At 52.3% G+C, this 14,785-nt stretch overlaps 1 protein-coding gene across 4 annotated transcripts in view; it reads right to left on the bottom strand.

Moving 5' to 3' along the window:
* Window positions 1-14,785, bottom strand: part of EXOC6B (exocyst complex component 6B) — a 274,450-nt gene that overhangs the window by 113,070 nt on the left and 146,595 nt on the right. For all 4 annotated transcript variants that reach the window (XM_086747734.1, XM_086747730.1, XM_086747733.1 and 1 more), the window contains 5 exons: window positions 5,485-5,568; window positions 5,281-5,327; window positions 4,650-4,770; window positions 1,162-1,233; window positions 612-709 (listed from right to left, as the gene is read on the bottom strand). In XM_086747734.1, the coding sequence (XP_086603860.1) occupies window positions 612-709; window positions 1,162-1,233; window positions 4,650-4,770; window positions 5,281-5,327; window positions 5,485-5,568 (422 nt within the window). The remainder of the gene's footprint in view (window positions 1-611; window positions 710-1,161; window positions 1,234-4,649; window positions 4,771-5,280; window positions 5,328-5,484; window positions 5,569-14,785) is intronic.

The following is a 14,785-nucleotide window of genomic DNA, read 5'->3' as shown; positions in this document are numbered from 1 at the left end:
GCCCAAGCGAGCTTCAGTCCTGCTTGACTTGAGGAAGACGGAGGCTGAGCTATCAGGGCACTGGCAATCCTCTTCCCAGCGCCCCACGCTCTGAGACACCTCAGTCCTCCAGGAATGTCCCGGTGGGTCATCACAGGATGAGCTGGTGGTTACCAAGCTCAGCGTTGAACCCTGGATAACAGATCGTGTCCTACCTGTGGGCAACTGTTCAGCTCCCGGACGTGCCTACAGCAGCAGCACCAGGATATGCCACCAGTGTCCCGAGACACACAGGACTCAGCACTGCAGCGAGGGCAGCGTAACGATGCCACAACACCAGATTCTTCCACCTACCAACTCTCAGAGCAAGCTCCATAACGAAACCATAACCTTCTCCGTCTGGGACGTAGACCTCTGGTCTACACCAGTTTATTGCACAGATCTCACCACACACAGGGTCCTCAACTGCACTGAAATTGGCTCCATCTGGTTCAAGAAGAGCTCAAAAATTAAACATGAACTTGCTACTAATCTCACAAAAGCTTGTATTAATTTATTTTATTTTCTTTTATTTATGGGTCAAAGCTACTCCGTAGGGTACATCTCCTGAGCTTGCTTAAAGAGCTTCTTACCTGAAGACTCCCGACCACTTCTTCAGCAGGGTTTCACTATACTGGTCTTGGATCTCCAACAGCATGTCAAAGAGCTGGTTCACCGGGAAGCCGTATCCCTGCAGTGGCGTGGGGGAAGAGAGCAACTTCAGGTAAGAAGAAGTCACCAAGAGGCAGTTGAAGATTATTTTCTTTATTTAACAGGGAGCACGCCAGCGAATTCTCCCCTACCACCACCACAGAGGTGAACGGCGCTGGCGGAGGGACTTGGGAGGCGATTTACCGAGATGGTAGGACCAAGGGCCGTTAAAGGCTGGGCTGGGTACCAGCAGGAGACATAAGGGCTTGGCGAGGTGGCCAAGGCTTGGTCCTTGCCCATGGGCTGGCCACCTCACACGCAGAGCGAACCAGGCTAAACAAGGGGTGCCACAACTTACGCACCGCGACGCCAACAAAGAAGGTGGGCCACCGCAGCAAGCCCACCTCAGCCATTTCATCCCCCTGATGGACACCGTCTGCGAGCAGCACGACCGTTGAGCGAGATAAAGGGCAGCCACCAATGGTCACATACCTGGAGTGTATCTGCAAAGAGGACGATGAGGTTCTTCAAGTCTAACACCAGGCTGGGGTCCGAGCAGTAGGACTGCAAAGGAGGGGGACATCAAAACATGGTTTTAACTGCAGCACACGGGAAAAAACATTGCCCCCAGCCCTCCTGCGTTATCAGGTGAGTGACAATAAACACACAGGCCTCACAGCCAGGAGCTTTTATCCCACAGCCCGTGCCCTAACGCCGCACAGGCCAAGGGAAGGCCCACCGATAAGGGTATCTCTCCTCGTAACGCGCTGCCCTTGAGGCTCTCCAGGATGAACAAGGATTTCGGTAGCTCTGGAGATACCTGAAGTGTCTCTAAGATTACCCAGGAGCTGCTGGGGAAGCGAGGGGAGATGAAGCACATCAGCGCGCCGTCATACCAAGACGACAGCAGCGCCTCTCATTGAGCGCGTTGTGTCTGACGGTAACGAAGCGTCGCGGCGAGGCATCCCCAGGCCCCGCGCGAAGGCTGCGCTGCCAAGCGGCTCAGGCTGAGGGAAAACACGCCGCACGCCTACATTTCAGCAACAGGAATGCTCAGAGCTACAACACAAGCATTTATCGCAGGTCAGGACACTGCTCCAAACCCTAAAGACACAGCTCAGAGGCAGCGCTGACTGTCCCCCCAAAGCCACCCCGCGTTACCCACCGGCTGCGTGCGCTCTGGACACCGCAGGTGACCTCCCTACGCTGAAATCTGTAACGTTTCAGACAGACTCTTACCAAATATAGAATCAGCAATTGTAAGTTGGAAAGAGAAACAGATTTAAAGCTCACTGGAAACTCAAGAGGAACGACTCCATTAATCAACGCGAAAGACTGGAAGAGACACATTTTCCATTTCGCTGTCCAAAAAAGAAGGTCAGAAAGGAAGATAATGGCCTAAAGCTACCAGGGGTGATAAAAGATGTCCCCGTCTGCAGCAAGGAAGAAAATTCAGGGATAAGCTCGGCTGAAGAACTCAAACAGCCTCACCAACGTGAGCGCCGTCCATCAAGTGGGGAGACCTCAGAGCGGCTCCCAATGCCCAAAGGGGGCTGCAGGAAAGGTGGGGAGAGACTCTTCAGCAGGGCCTGGTGTGACAGGATGAGGGGTCATGGTTTTAAAATAGAGGGAGGCAGATTCAGATTGGATATTAGGAAAAAATTTTTACGCTGGGGGTGGTGGGGCACTGTCCCAGGTTGCCCAGAGAGGTGGTGGATGCCCCATCCCTGGAAACATTCCAGGCCAGGTTGGCCGGGGCTCTGAGCAACCTGATCTGGTTGGAGATGTCCCTGCTCCGTGCAGGGGGGTTGGACTGCACAGCCTTGAAAGGTCCCTTCCCACCCAAACCAGTCTGTGATTCTATGACTCCACGTCTCAGTGATGATACGGAATGGATGGCACTGGTCTGTAAGTAGCGGTAGGCTGAGCAATGCTAAGACATAACGGTGGTGGCCACCGTACCAGTGCTGAGGAACCACATAACATTTCACGACTACCGAAAAAACCCTCTCCTGGCAGCCACTGCCATGCCGGCCGGAGCCAGAGCGCCCCGGGAAGCCGCTGTGGTCCCTCAGCCCAACGATCTCCAGGTCCATTGCGCAGATTCTCCCCACCCGCACCGATAAAGCCAAGGAGCTCCTCAGCACCGCTGTCCGTGGGCGACCACGCTAAGCTGAAGTCAGGGACACCCAAACGCAGAACTCCGAGCAGCCGCGGGACATCAGCGATTTAATACTTTGGTTTTCCTGGAGAAAACGGCCCAACAGCTTGAAAACGGACTTGTGCAAAGTCATTGATCCTGTTTATTTTATAGTCTAATGCAATTTTTTCATCCTGTCAATCAACTGCGTCAAAAAACTCCAGTGCTCCCACTTGAACCAGTAAAACATTATATCAGATCACACCAAACTGGAAAAAAACTGCATTTTTTAGACTCATCAAACCATTTAGGTTGGGAAAGATCTTTTACAATCGGCTGTGGGGTTTTTTTTTCGTTCAAGAATATCAAAGCAATAAGCAATTTTTCCAGACCTCCTTCAATATTCAAAAATAAGAAATCCGCTCGGTGTCTTTTCACGCACAAAGCATTCCCAGTCTGACAGCAGCCCCATTCGCTGCGACGAACTGTAAGGGAACACCGTAAGCGGGTCGCACTCCAGTGCGCCAAATAAATGCTTTTTTCCTCAATTTTCCGGGAAAAATCGGCTCCCTCTGCTGGTGCTTTTCAAAAGTGATCAGAGAATTAATGGGAAAAATATCAAACCGCTATTTTCTTCTCTTCAGTCCCCAAAATACTGAGGTTTTGGTACGGGGAAATGCAGCGCATCACGAGGCAAAAAAAGCTCGAGAAAGCTTTTGGGGAAAGAGCAGCGCATTTCCACGTTGCTGTTTTACAAAGGGCCACTGGAAAAGAGGGAAAACAACAAATACTGCTGCAAAAGGCAATATTTCCAACCTGTCACGTCATAGACCACAGACTGGTTTGGGTGGGAAGGGACCTTCAAAGGCCACCCAGCCCAACCCCCTGCCAGGAGCAGGGACATCTCCAACCGGATCAGGTTGCTCAGAGCCCCGGCCAACCTGGCCTGGAACGTTTCCAGGGATGGGGCATCCACCGCCTCTCTGGGCAACCCGGGCCAGTGTGCCACCACCCTCAGTGGAAAACACTTTTCCCTAATATCTGATCTGAATCTGCCTCCCTCTGTTTTAAAGCCATTACCCCTCGTCCTGTCCCAGCAGGCCCTGCTGAAGAGTCTCTCCCCACCTTTCCTGCAGCCCCCTTTGGGCACTGGGAGCCGCTCTCAGGTCTCCCCGGAGCCTCCTCTTCTCCAGGCTGAGCAGCCCCAGCTCTCTCAGCCTGGCCTCACAGCAGAGCTGCTCCAGCCCTCTCAGCATCTGCGTGGCCTCCTCTGGACCCTCTCCACCAGCTCCACGTCCTTCTGATGTTGGGGGCTCCAGAGCTGGACGCAGCGCTGCAGGGGGGTCTCCCCAGAGCAGAGCAGAGGGGCAGAATCCCCTCCCTCGCCCTGCTGGGATGCTGCTGGGGGTGCAGCCCAGGGTGCCGTTGGTTTCTGGGCTGTGAGCGCACATCGCCAGCTCATGTTGAGCTTCTCACCCACCAGCACTCCCAAGTCCTTCTCCTCAGGGCTGCTCTCCATCCATTCCCCGCCCAGCCTGGATTTGTGCCTGGGATTGCCACGACCCAGGTGCAGGACCTTGCCCTTGGCCTGGTTGAACTCCATGAGGTTGGCACGGGCCCACCTCTCCAGCCTGTCCAGGTCCCTCTGGATGGCATCCCTCCCCTCCAGCGTGTCGACGGCACCACACAGCTTGGTGTCGTCGGCGAACTTGCACTCTATCCCACTGTCCATGTCGCTGACAAAGATGTTGAACAGGGCCAGGCCCAGCACGGACCCCTGAGGGACGACCCCTGAAGTCATACTCAAGCATCAGCTGAGCGACCGGGGGCTCTTACTTACTGAATGCGTCCTCAGCGCTGCAATGGTTTTTGATAACGCCATCTCCCACAGCTCATCAATATAGGCTCTGTTCACCAGGCCCTGCGTCGTGTGCAAGATGTGGTCTTCAACCACAAAAAACCTAATGGAGAGGAGAAAACGGCCCCGTTATCAAAAGTTACCGCTTTTGGAAGACTCCTGTCAAATTTGAGCGTGATAACAAGCAGCTCATAAGAAGAGAGACTTGAGAACCCCCTCCTTTACCAGGAAAATAATCAAAGAATAATTATCAAATATTAAAGACTCATTAAGGCAGAGGGCCTATTCATCTCATTAGCGGGGCAAGTAGATGCACATAGCCCACAGAAATTATTTCTCCTGAAATTCCCAGAAACGCGCTTGCTGGTACAAGAGCCGGCAGGTTCCTCCGCGCTCCCACTAGTGACACAGCAAAGTTCACGGGTGCTATAAAATTCACTCTAAACCACTCAAAAAAACCCAAACCACCTTCTTTTTTTTTCCTCCCCCCTGTTTTGGCTTCATTTGAAGGACCCTCAAAAACATCAACGTTCCCTCCTCCCCCTTTCTTTTTGAGCTCCTCAGCGACACAGCGCACACAATTAGCGAGGACGTACAGAAAAGGAATACCTACCCTACAATTTGATTGAAATACTTCCTGTAGCCATCTAAGGTTTCGTGCTGCAACAAAGAAAAAGCGAGCCAAGATTAAAACCAAGGTGACCAAGAGCAACTGGAAATAAATTAAAGGCCACCACACCGGCAACAGCAGAGAGAACGCTCCGCTCCGTTAGTCGGCAGAGGAGGTTTGGCCATGGCGAGTAGAGGACCATCATACCATGTTTGAAGGTGGCTGCAGGACCAGCCTGGCTTGTTTTCTTCTCTGCTTCCTGTAGTAGTTCTCAAAGGTTTCTCGGGCACCCTGGAAAACAGAAGGGATTCATTCAAGTCGCCATAACCGTTTGCACTGACCGCTAACGTGCAATATTTAAGGTGCAGATCTCACGTTCCTCCAGCACATCTCCACAACGCTTTCCTGCAAAACTCAACCCAAATATCAGGTGGCAAAGAGTTTTATTCTAAACATCGAGCCAAAACAATCAGCTGTTCGGGTATAAGAGCATCCGACGAACCCTTCGGGACCCGTTTCCAGCATCACCGTGCAGATGTGGCATACGGGTGTGCAACCAGCCCCTTTACCGGACCACAACAGGGACAAACATCAGCTTTACGTAACCGTGGGGGCAGCGAACACCCAATTCCTAGCGTCAGCAAAAAGAAGGAGGGGACAAACAACGCCAGAAATTCTTCCCCTGAGTCACGGGCGCAGAGCGATGCGAAGCCACAGACACCGGGGAGTTTCAGCAAAACGTGCTGGGGTGGGTTAGAGCAATTCATGAGACCGGTCTATGCAGTCAGGAAGAATAAAACAGGGTTTTGAGCTCATTCCTTCCCAACTTTACTGTTCTCTGACCTTCAGAGGAGAACCGGTCAGCCCCAAAAGCCAAAGAGCTGAGCTCCCCTCCCCGGGCATCGCCCGCCCACCCCGGGCGCTGCGGCGGGGACCCGAACCGCCCCTCCGCGGGCTTCGTCCGTGGGCGGCGTGTTTTACCGAGCCAGGCTGCATCCGAGCATCCCCGAAATCACCAAACCCACGGGGATCCTCAAACGCCTGCGGAGGTGTCCAGACGTCCGCCTGCCGCCCCGGTCCCCTAGGTGATGTAAAACCTCGCTGGTTTATCCCTGCCTCTTCCTCCCTCCTGCACACCCGCGCTGGTTTATGTCTGAGATCGAATTAGAAACGCCGCAGAGAAGGGACAAGGTCTTCCTTTGAACTGTTCTGAGCCAAAAAAACCCCAAAAAATCTCATTTGGAATTCACAAAACAAACAACAGGCAACAACAAATCTCACCTGAGCAAGGCACCAGCCGTCAGCCTTCCCTACTACCAAAAAGAAATTAATTAAAGGCCAGCCCGATGCTATTCCAACAACTCTCCAGCTACTACGGCGTTACACAACCAGGCTGCCTGCAGCTGAAGGGGTCTTAAGAAACATCTGCAGCGAACTCTCAAGGAGCTGTGGCCCGACTTACCCTTCCTCTTCTACAAGCTGAAGTTCAAGGCTTCCGCGAAAATTCAGCCTCGTTGTTGTGCTCAGAAGCTCTCCCGCCCGGTGCTGCCCTCCCCTACAGTGCTAGAATTCATCAAAACCATCCTATGATGCTATGATATTTTGGGACCTCAATGCTGTACACAAGCTATGGTGAGAAGTGACTCTGAGAGCATCACTCAGGTCCAGGAAGGTATGCCAACACCTACTTGGACAGCAAACTGGCTGAACACAAGACATGGCACGTCTGAGAACAGGGACCGCTGGGGAAAGGCTACCGAAGGGAACAACTCCCAGCTCCAGCCTCTCATGGACTTCCAAATCCACCACGCACCTTCTGCAGAAGCAAGGCGCTGCCAGAGAAGCAGTGTCCTCATTCCTTCTGGGCTTCTAGCAAGCTCAACGGGAAGGAACCCTCATTCCTTCTGAGTTTCCAGCAAGCTCAACCCATAATGTGGAGAAATCAAGGACTCATGGCAGGGAGAGCTGAAGGAGGTCCCCTTTCCTATCCATCTATTCAGACTGAATCATAGAATCATAGAATCATAGAATCAGAACAGGTCTCACCCAAATCTCAATCTCTTTCAGCAAGCAGGAAGAGTCCAAAGCTACGCTTCCAAACTACACATTTACTGCAATCCCGTGTCCAGGAAAAACCCTCAATAACGCCTCATATTTTTAAAATTACCAGGCAGAACTTTCCTTCTCAAATTAGCTCAGAGTTCACAGAGCTGGCAATAAGAGGCAGATAATTAAGGTCGTGGATGAACACCGCATAAGGGAAAACAGAATATAATCACAAGAATGCAAAAACAACAGCTGAAAAAACCCAAAAAGTTCCAGAATTCAGGAGCAGCAGAGAGCTGAAAACAAATCTAATTGTGAATTACATGGGGAAAAATGTGCCGCAAGTTTTGTTCTGCTGCTGCCCTCAGCAAACAACCGAAAGGCCCAATAAAACGGGACTTTTCGGATCCAGAAGGTGTAGATGACAATATTTTGGATTACTAAATCCCCGCTTGCCTGGGAGCAGAAACGCACTGCGCGTACTTCACATAATAATAATTTACTTGCTGCATACACGTGGCATCAACAACCCATCACTCCCACGGTGACATTACTGGCTGAGTCCTCTCAAACACCTCGCACTCGTAACACTCCTTGGCCCACTCCCCAGACATGAGTAGATCTCCTAAGCTCTTACACGAAAACATCGTTACAATGAGAGTAAGGAAGGTGATGTGCCATGATAGAATCACAGAAGGGTTCGGGTGGGAAGGGACCTTCAAAGCCCACCCAGCCCAACCCCCCTGCCAGGAGCAGGGACATCTCCAACCGGATCAGGTTGCTCAGAGCCCCGGCCAACCTGGCCTGGAATGTTTCCAGGGATGGGGCATAATTTACTGTGGAGCTCCCCAAATCCAAAACTTTTTAATCTAAGTTAAGACGTCGGCATGGATGACTGATCAGCTTGATGGGCACCTGGTTGGTACCAATCCATAACCGGCTGGATGGTTGGGTTCAGAGGGTTCTAGGCTAAGGGCTCGTGCTCTACATGGAGACCCATAACAAGCAGAGAATGACCGCAAGCGTTGTGGGACCTGCCTTGCTTAACATCTTCATCAATGACCTGAAGGAGGCAATGGATGTGGTCTCAGCCACTTTACAGATGATCCCAAATTGGGGGGAAAGTCAATACGCTTGAGGGCATGGCCACCATCTGGAGGGGTCTTAGCAGGCTGGAGGAATGGCTCAACACGAACATGACAAAACTCAGTAAGGACAAACATCAAATCTCACATATGAGAAGGAAGAACCTCCAAACCTCTCGCAACAACACAGACTGAGGAGCACTGCTTTGGGAGCACCTCTGCGGCTAAAGACCACAGGTTCTGGTAGACAGCAAGGTGAATATGAACCAGCAGTGCATCCTCACAACAAAAGTGCCCAAAAGCATCTGGAGACCTAACCCCACCATCTCTGAGGAGCTCATTCAGAAGATGGAGCCAGGCCAACCCTCCACAGTGGTGCAGGGCAGGAGAAACAACAGGTCCAAATGAAACAGAGACATTTTGTCCGGTGGTAACGAAAAGGTTCACAAGAACAGTCAGGCAGCAGAAAGTTCCCCAAAGGTGTTTTACAGTCTCCATCCTTGGAAGCTTTCAAGACCAGATGGGATGAAGTCCTGAGAAACCTGGGCTCACAGTTGACTTGTTCGGAGCAGGAGGTTGGACCAGAGACCTCCTGAGGTCCCTTCCCACCCGGATGACTCTATCCTGTGAGAAGCACGCTTTACAAACACGCTACGCAGAGATTTTTGAAGCTTCCAGGTATTTCACACACGGCTTATTTCCCAGCCTGGGCTCCAAATGTCCTGATCACCAGCCGTTTCCCACGTGTCACCAGAACCAGGGCCAGAAGTCCCACTGTTGGGGAGGGGGGGGTATGTTCACAATTTAGCCAATTCCAGTCTCGTTCCAACAAGTAACAGTACATTCCTGTTCCCCCGCGTCGCTGAGCAAGAGCGCTGCGATGTGTTACCCCTCACCTGCCTGGGACGGCCCCTACAGACAGCGTTTCATTTTCATTTCCCTACGAGTGCCAAACAACACTTGGCATCGTACCAACATGGAAAAGCCGCTCGGTCGAACCTGGATCCCGCTGCTGCTCCCTCTTGTAACCCCGGAGTTCCACAGGCGTACCCAAAACCAGACCCACACCTGCAACCCCTGGCCCCACGGCTCAACAGCTTGGATGGCACCTACCTTGTCCAATGTAGCCGAGAAGTTCTTAAATCCTGCAAATAACTACTTTTTACCCCAAAAAGCACCTAAAAGGAGCAGTTTGTTTTAAGGAGAGAAACCAAAAGGAGCTTGTTGTACACTTAGAAACGAGTTGCAAGAAAATGAGCTTGGAGAACAAGCTTAACGTGCCCTGAAGGTCTATCAAGACAAGACAACATCGGTAGCCACTAACGAAAGACAAAGAAGTCTGACTCTTAGGCAGATGCGTAGCTTTAAAACCATAAATATTCCCAAATAATATCACGGAGGCACACGGGTACACGTGCAGGTGCTCAGCACTGAGTGTGTAAGCGCTCTGCTGAACCAGGATCAAAAAGGCGGCTCTGGCTCAGCCCCGCGGAACCGCGCGTTGACTGTAAACACCACCTCCACGCCGAAAACAAAGAGATAAAGCTAACCAGAAAAACTGCGTGGGGGGAAGAGAGAGCGGCAGTACGGGAAGCGCCGCTGCGGAGGTGGGCCTCTCCCTGCGAGGCCTGCGGAGCGGTGCGCGCTCACACGCGGCCGCCGCTCACCCCCGCGTGTTCCGCACGGCTCAACAGCAGCATCTCTGCTCCATCCAGCCCTGACTGACTCCAGCTGGCACCCCAGGTGGAAGATCCTCCCCCATTTCTTCTCTGGATTGGTAAATTCAACGTGCCACGCAAATGAGCACCCAGCGAACGTCACGTTTCGGATGCTCCCGGGCTTGTGTCCAACAACAGGGCGCTGATAGCAACAGCCTGACTTAGTGGACTTGTACTCAAGCACTTAAAAAAAAACAACTGAGACCTAGCAAAGTGGAAGAAGGCCGAAGAGCATGACTGAAGGCCACCCCAAAGGAACGGAGCACTTGAGAGACTGCGAGGTACCAAGGTCACGCGCTCGCCAGTTGAAAGGAACTCTACCCAAGAACTAGCAGGAGCCACAGGAGGGGAAAGCCAAGCCAGAAGAGTCCGCAGGAGCTCTAGCACTCCCTTCCCCCTCTCTGATCGTTTGCTTCACACATTGACTTAAAGCAAAGTTTGAAAGCAAAAAAAAAATTACAAAGCAAAAGCAAGAAGAGAGCAAAGCTTCAGGTCTGGGTCCAACAGATGCAGGTACCTCCCTCCTGCCCCACCAACTAGTCCAACATGGTCAGCAGAAGCTGGTGCTGCTACCTGGGCCACCTCCATCAGCAGAGATGGAGAAGATGGGACAGAAATCACAGGCTGAGAGAGCTGGGGCTGTTCAGCCGGGAGAAGAGGAGGCTCCGGGGAGAGCTGAGAGCGGCTCCCAGTGCCCAAAGGGGGCTGCAGGGAAGGTGGGGAGAGACTCTTCAGCAGGGCCTGCTGGGACAGGAGGAGGGGTGATGGTTTTAAAATAGAGGGAGGCAGATTCAGATTGGATATTAGGAAAAAATTTTTACACTGAGGGTGGTGGAGCACTGTCCCAGGTTGCCCAGAGAGGCGGTGGATGCCCCGTCCCTGGAAACATTCCAGGCCAGGTTGGACGAGGCTCTGAGCAACCTGATCTGGTTGGAGATGTCCCTGCTCCTGGCAGGGGGGTTGGACTGGGTGGGCTTTGAAGGTCCCTCCCCACCCAAACCCTTCTGTGATCTATGAAATCCCCCCCGATCCCTCCTGGAGGGCACCGGGAGCACAGGTGAGCTCCCAGCCAGCCCCGCCTGGGCAAACCAGGAACATACTGGCGTCAGCGCACCAGAGCACCGGGTTCAAAGCCAATGCTCCATGGGACAAAGACGCACGCGGCTCTTTACTTCCAAGGCAAGGCAGCACAAGAGTCACTGCTTGTTCCTGGAAAATTCCGCGTCCCGGAGCAGGTCTCAACACAGCTTCTCGCTGCTTCCCACCGGCTCGGCCACGAAACAGTTAACCAGGGAGGAAAACGGGTACGATTTCCCCCTTTTCCCGAGCTGGACGCCCAACAGCTCCTCTCTCAAAGGAGCAAATAGGGCCATTACCCCGTCCCAGCGCCGCAGCATTGTTCCCCGGCCCTGCCTATAGGAAGCAATATCTATTTTCCATTTAGAGGAGGGAAAAGCCTTTAATTTCACCCTCCCGGCTGCAGCTGGAGTTCCCTTTTTAACTGCTTGGCCGCGGGAGTGAGGACAGTTTTATACGGAAGAAAACGCTGAAAAGGCCACTTTAATGTGCTCGCACGTGAAACGGGGAGAGCTGTTCCTACCGCCGGTAATGAGGGTCAGCGGGACGTCACACGTCGCCATATGGCTGATTTGCACAGCAGGTCCAACGCTCTATTTGCTTTTTAAAAGCGGCCCTATAGATTAAGCCGCACTAAAACAAAACACAGTAAAAATAAAAAAATAAAAATCAAATCAAGAAGCATGAGGAGGAGATGCCCTCTAATGTCCGAGCCCGGCAGCACATCCAGCACGGCGCGCAGGGGGTTTGTTAAAAAAAAATAATAATAATAAATCATAAAACATAACAATGATGGGGTAGGGATGGGACAAAGCGCGGCGTTTTGGGGGACCCCACCGCTTCGGCATCACGCCCGTGATGGGTACCTGCGCTAAGGACCATCTCCGCTTAACGAGGGGCTCCGCTGATTAGCGCGACAGCCTTCGTGGGTCGTGTTTGTCTTGGCGCGTCCTCGGTGCCGTGGCCCAGGCGTGACCCGCGGAGGCGCTTCCCGTCCCCGGCCCGCGCAGCTCCCAGCAGATCTGGTGGGTACAGATTAGGGAGCCGCAGGGCCGGGGCGTTTGAAGAGGGTAAACACGCTGATTAACGAGCCTGGCTTTTGTAATGGCCTCCCGCCCTCCCCACCACAGCGGAGTGTTAATTTATTAAATACCTTAACAAAGGGCCTTTATTAGCGGCCTTAGCTGGGCTGGCTCCTTTCAGAGCACTGCTAACCCCATCTAATAAAGCTTTAATTGACGATCGCTTCTTTGCCAACCTCTGATCGGGATGACAACCAGCGGGGCCGAGCTAGTGAAAGGAGTTTCCGTCCCAAAAGAGCCCGGCAGCTCGCGGGGACACAACGCACATCGGCTGGATACGTCAGGAGATGAGCATCACCTCGCTCCGTCTGGACCAGAAGCCAACTCCTTCCCACATCGGCCTCTTTTATAGATGCTCCAGTTCTCCCAATATCACCATTTGGTGAGAAATGTGACACTTTTATGGCTTAGTGTGAGATAGAGGGGAGTAAGACCTAGGGATTGAGAAGCAGAGGTAGAGGAGAACCAGATCCTGGTGACCGTGAACCAGTCCATGCTCCTGGCTAGCCAGGGCTGTAGAGAAAAGAAAAAAAAAGACAAACAAACATCAATTTCCCCCTCCTCTCCAAGGGATCAACACGAAAGCAACTGGAGGGAGGTGGGGCCCAGAAGCAGATCTTTGCTTTGGCCAAGATCAGGGGTTCCCCATCTTCTTGAGGTGGGACACCATCAGTGAAGTGACAGAAAACTGCCATTGGCAACATGATGGAAAAATCAAAGAATTAAAGAGTTAAAGGAAAAAAAAAGAAAGCCGGGAGCAACTAAAATTGCCAGCACAGAATGTCTTTCAGCTTGGTGGAAGGGTTGAGCAGCTCGCCTCTCTACTCTAGAATGGAGAGCGCTACTCAGCTATCTAAGCTTTCACTAAAATAAATAAGCAGGTATTTCTAATCCTGGTAATTGCAGGGGGAGAAGCATGAAAATGAGAATAAAGCGCCCTTCCACTGCTCAGTCCACGAAATAAATACTTTTTCAAACGTCGCAAGTTCTTTCACCTGATTCGTGTTCGCTTACGCTGGTATAACTGGGAAAAATCTGAAACTCCCAGCTTTAAAAAAGGAATTGCCTCTCCTCTGCAAAGCAGCTAGAAGTATTTTAACCTCCTTCAAACAATAAAAAGATCAGAAAATCTAACACATCTCAAATCCTTGGCAAATAAGGAGCCGTGAGGTCTTCCACGCAGTCACACAGCAGCGCCCAAGAGCTGTCAGGAGGCACCTCGCGCCCTGCCCGCACGGGGCTGGGCCGGCTCGGAGAGAACGAAACGAAACCTGGATTTAACCAGCAGGAACAGCCAGCTTGCCCAAAGACGTGCGGACAAACGCTACGCGGCGGCAGAGCCCGGGCGCGGCGCCCCGCCTCCGGCGCCAGGCCTGGTGTGACTGAGAAATAACACAAGAACAGGGGAAGCACGTAGGCCGGCTTCTTCTAGAGTAGCTTCTCAGCCTCCAAAACCTCCCAGCGCAAGGATGCCCCGAGTCACAAGTGAAATCTTTTCATTTAACAGCCCTCGATGGATTTTTTTTTTCCATAAATCCCCCCAAGAGCTTCCTGTGCCCATCTAAACTCCCAGTGTCCATAAGGCCTTTTGTCAAAGTTCCAGAGGAAATAGAGGTTGGTTGGAGATCAGAATACACCGTAAGTCTTTAAAAATTAGGGAAAACAATGCTTATAAGTTCATATTCTCTCTTAGAAAAATCCAGCTGGCGTGACAAAATTGAAAAAAAAGTGAGTCATTGTGCTGCGAGGATCTAAAAGCCACCAAAAACCTGCACCCAAGCCCCAAACCCACGGGCCGTGGTGGCAGCAGAGCCAAAGCCTCCCCTGCGCCGTGGCTGACCACGGAGATCTGGGGCGCGGGCGCTCTCCTCTTCAAAGCGCTCGATGCGTGCGTATAGAAAACGTCTCCTCCCGAAACAACGGGACAAAGGCGGCGTCAGTGCTTTGGCTCTATCTACCTCATGGATCTCCCTCTCCCAGCAATACAGTTTCTTTCTGCAGCCGGCGGAGCCGCGGCAGGGGTCCGTCAGGCCGCAAAGCGCGGTTCTGGAAGGAATTACGCCCGTCCAAAACCCATCCCCTCCCCAACGCAAGCGGAGGGGGAGGATCAGATGAAGACCTGATGCTCCGTGCTCAAACCCTGCAGTAAGTCCATTGAAGAAGATCGAGGGAACAAATCTCTCCGTACAAAACGGACGGATTTTCTCTCGCAAATCAGATTTAAAGCAACATCACAACCGGCACACCTGGTTTCAAGCACGCTCGTGTTGAGAACTTGCCTTCAACAACTCATTTCACATTTCCCATAGCGTCACAGGCTGCAGGGGACTTTGCAAGGGGAGAAGGGACAGCGATGTCCTCCTTCAGTTAAGAACTTAACCTCTATACAAGACCTTCCACGAGGAAGGACATTTTCACGTGTTCATCGCTTGCTTTGAAAGCGGAAAAGACGGCGGGCAGCAGCCGGGGAGGGGATGAGGAGATGACGACCTGCCTCTCT

This window comes from Chlamydotis macqueenii, chromosome 4 (genome assembly GCF_036417535.1).
Source record: "Chlamydotis macqueenii isolate bChlMac1 chromosome 4, bChlMac1.mat, whole genome shotgun sequence".
NCBI lineage: Eukaryota > Metazoa > Chordata > Aves > Otidiformes > Otididae > Chlamydotis > Chlamydotis macqueenii.
Note: the sequence above shows the minus strand (reverse complement) of the source record. Positions and strands in the feature narration are given on the sequence as shown.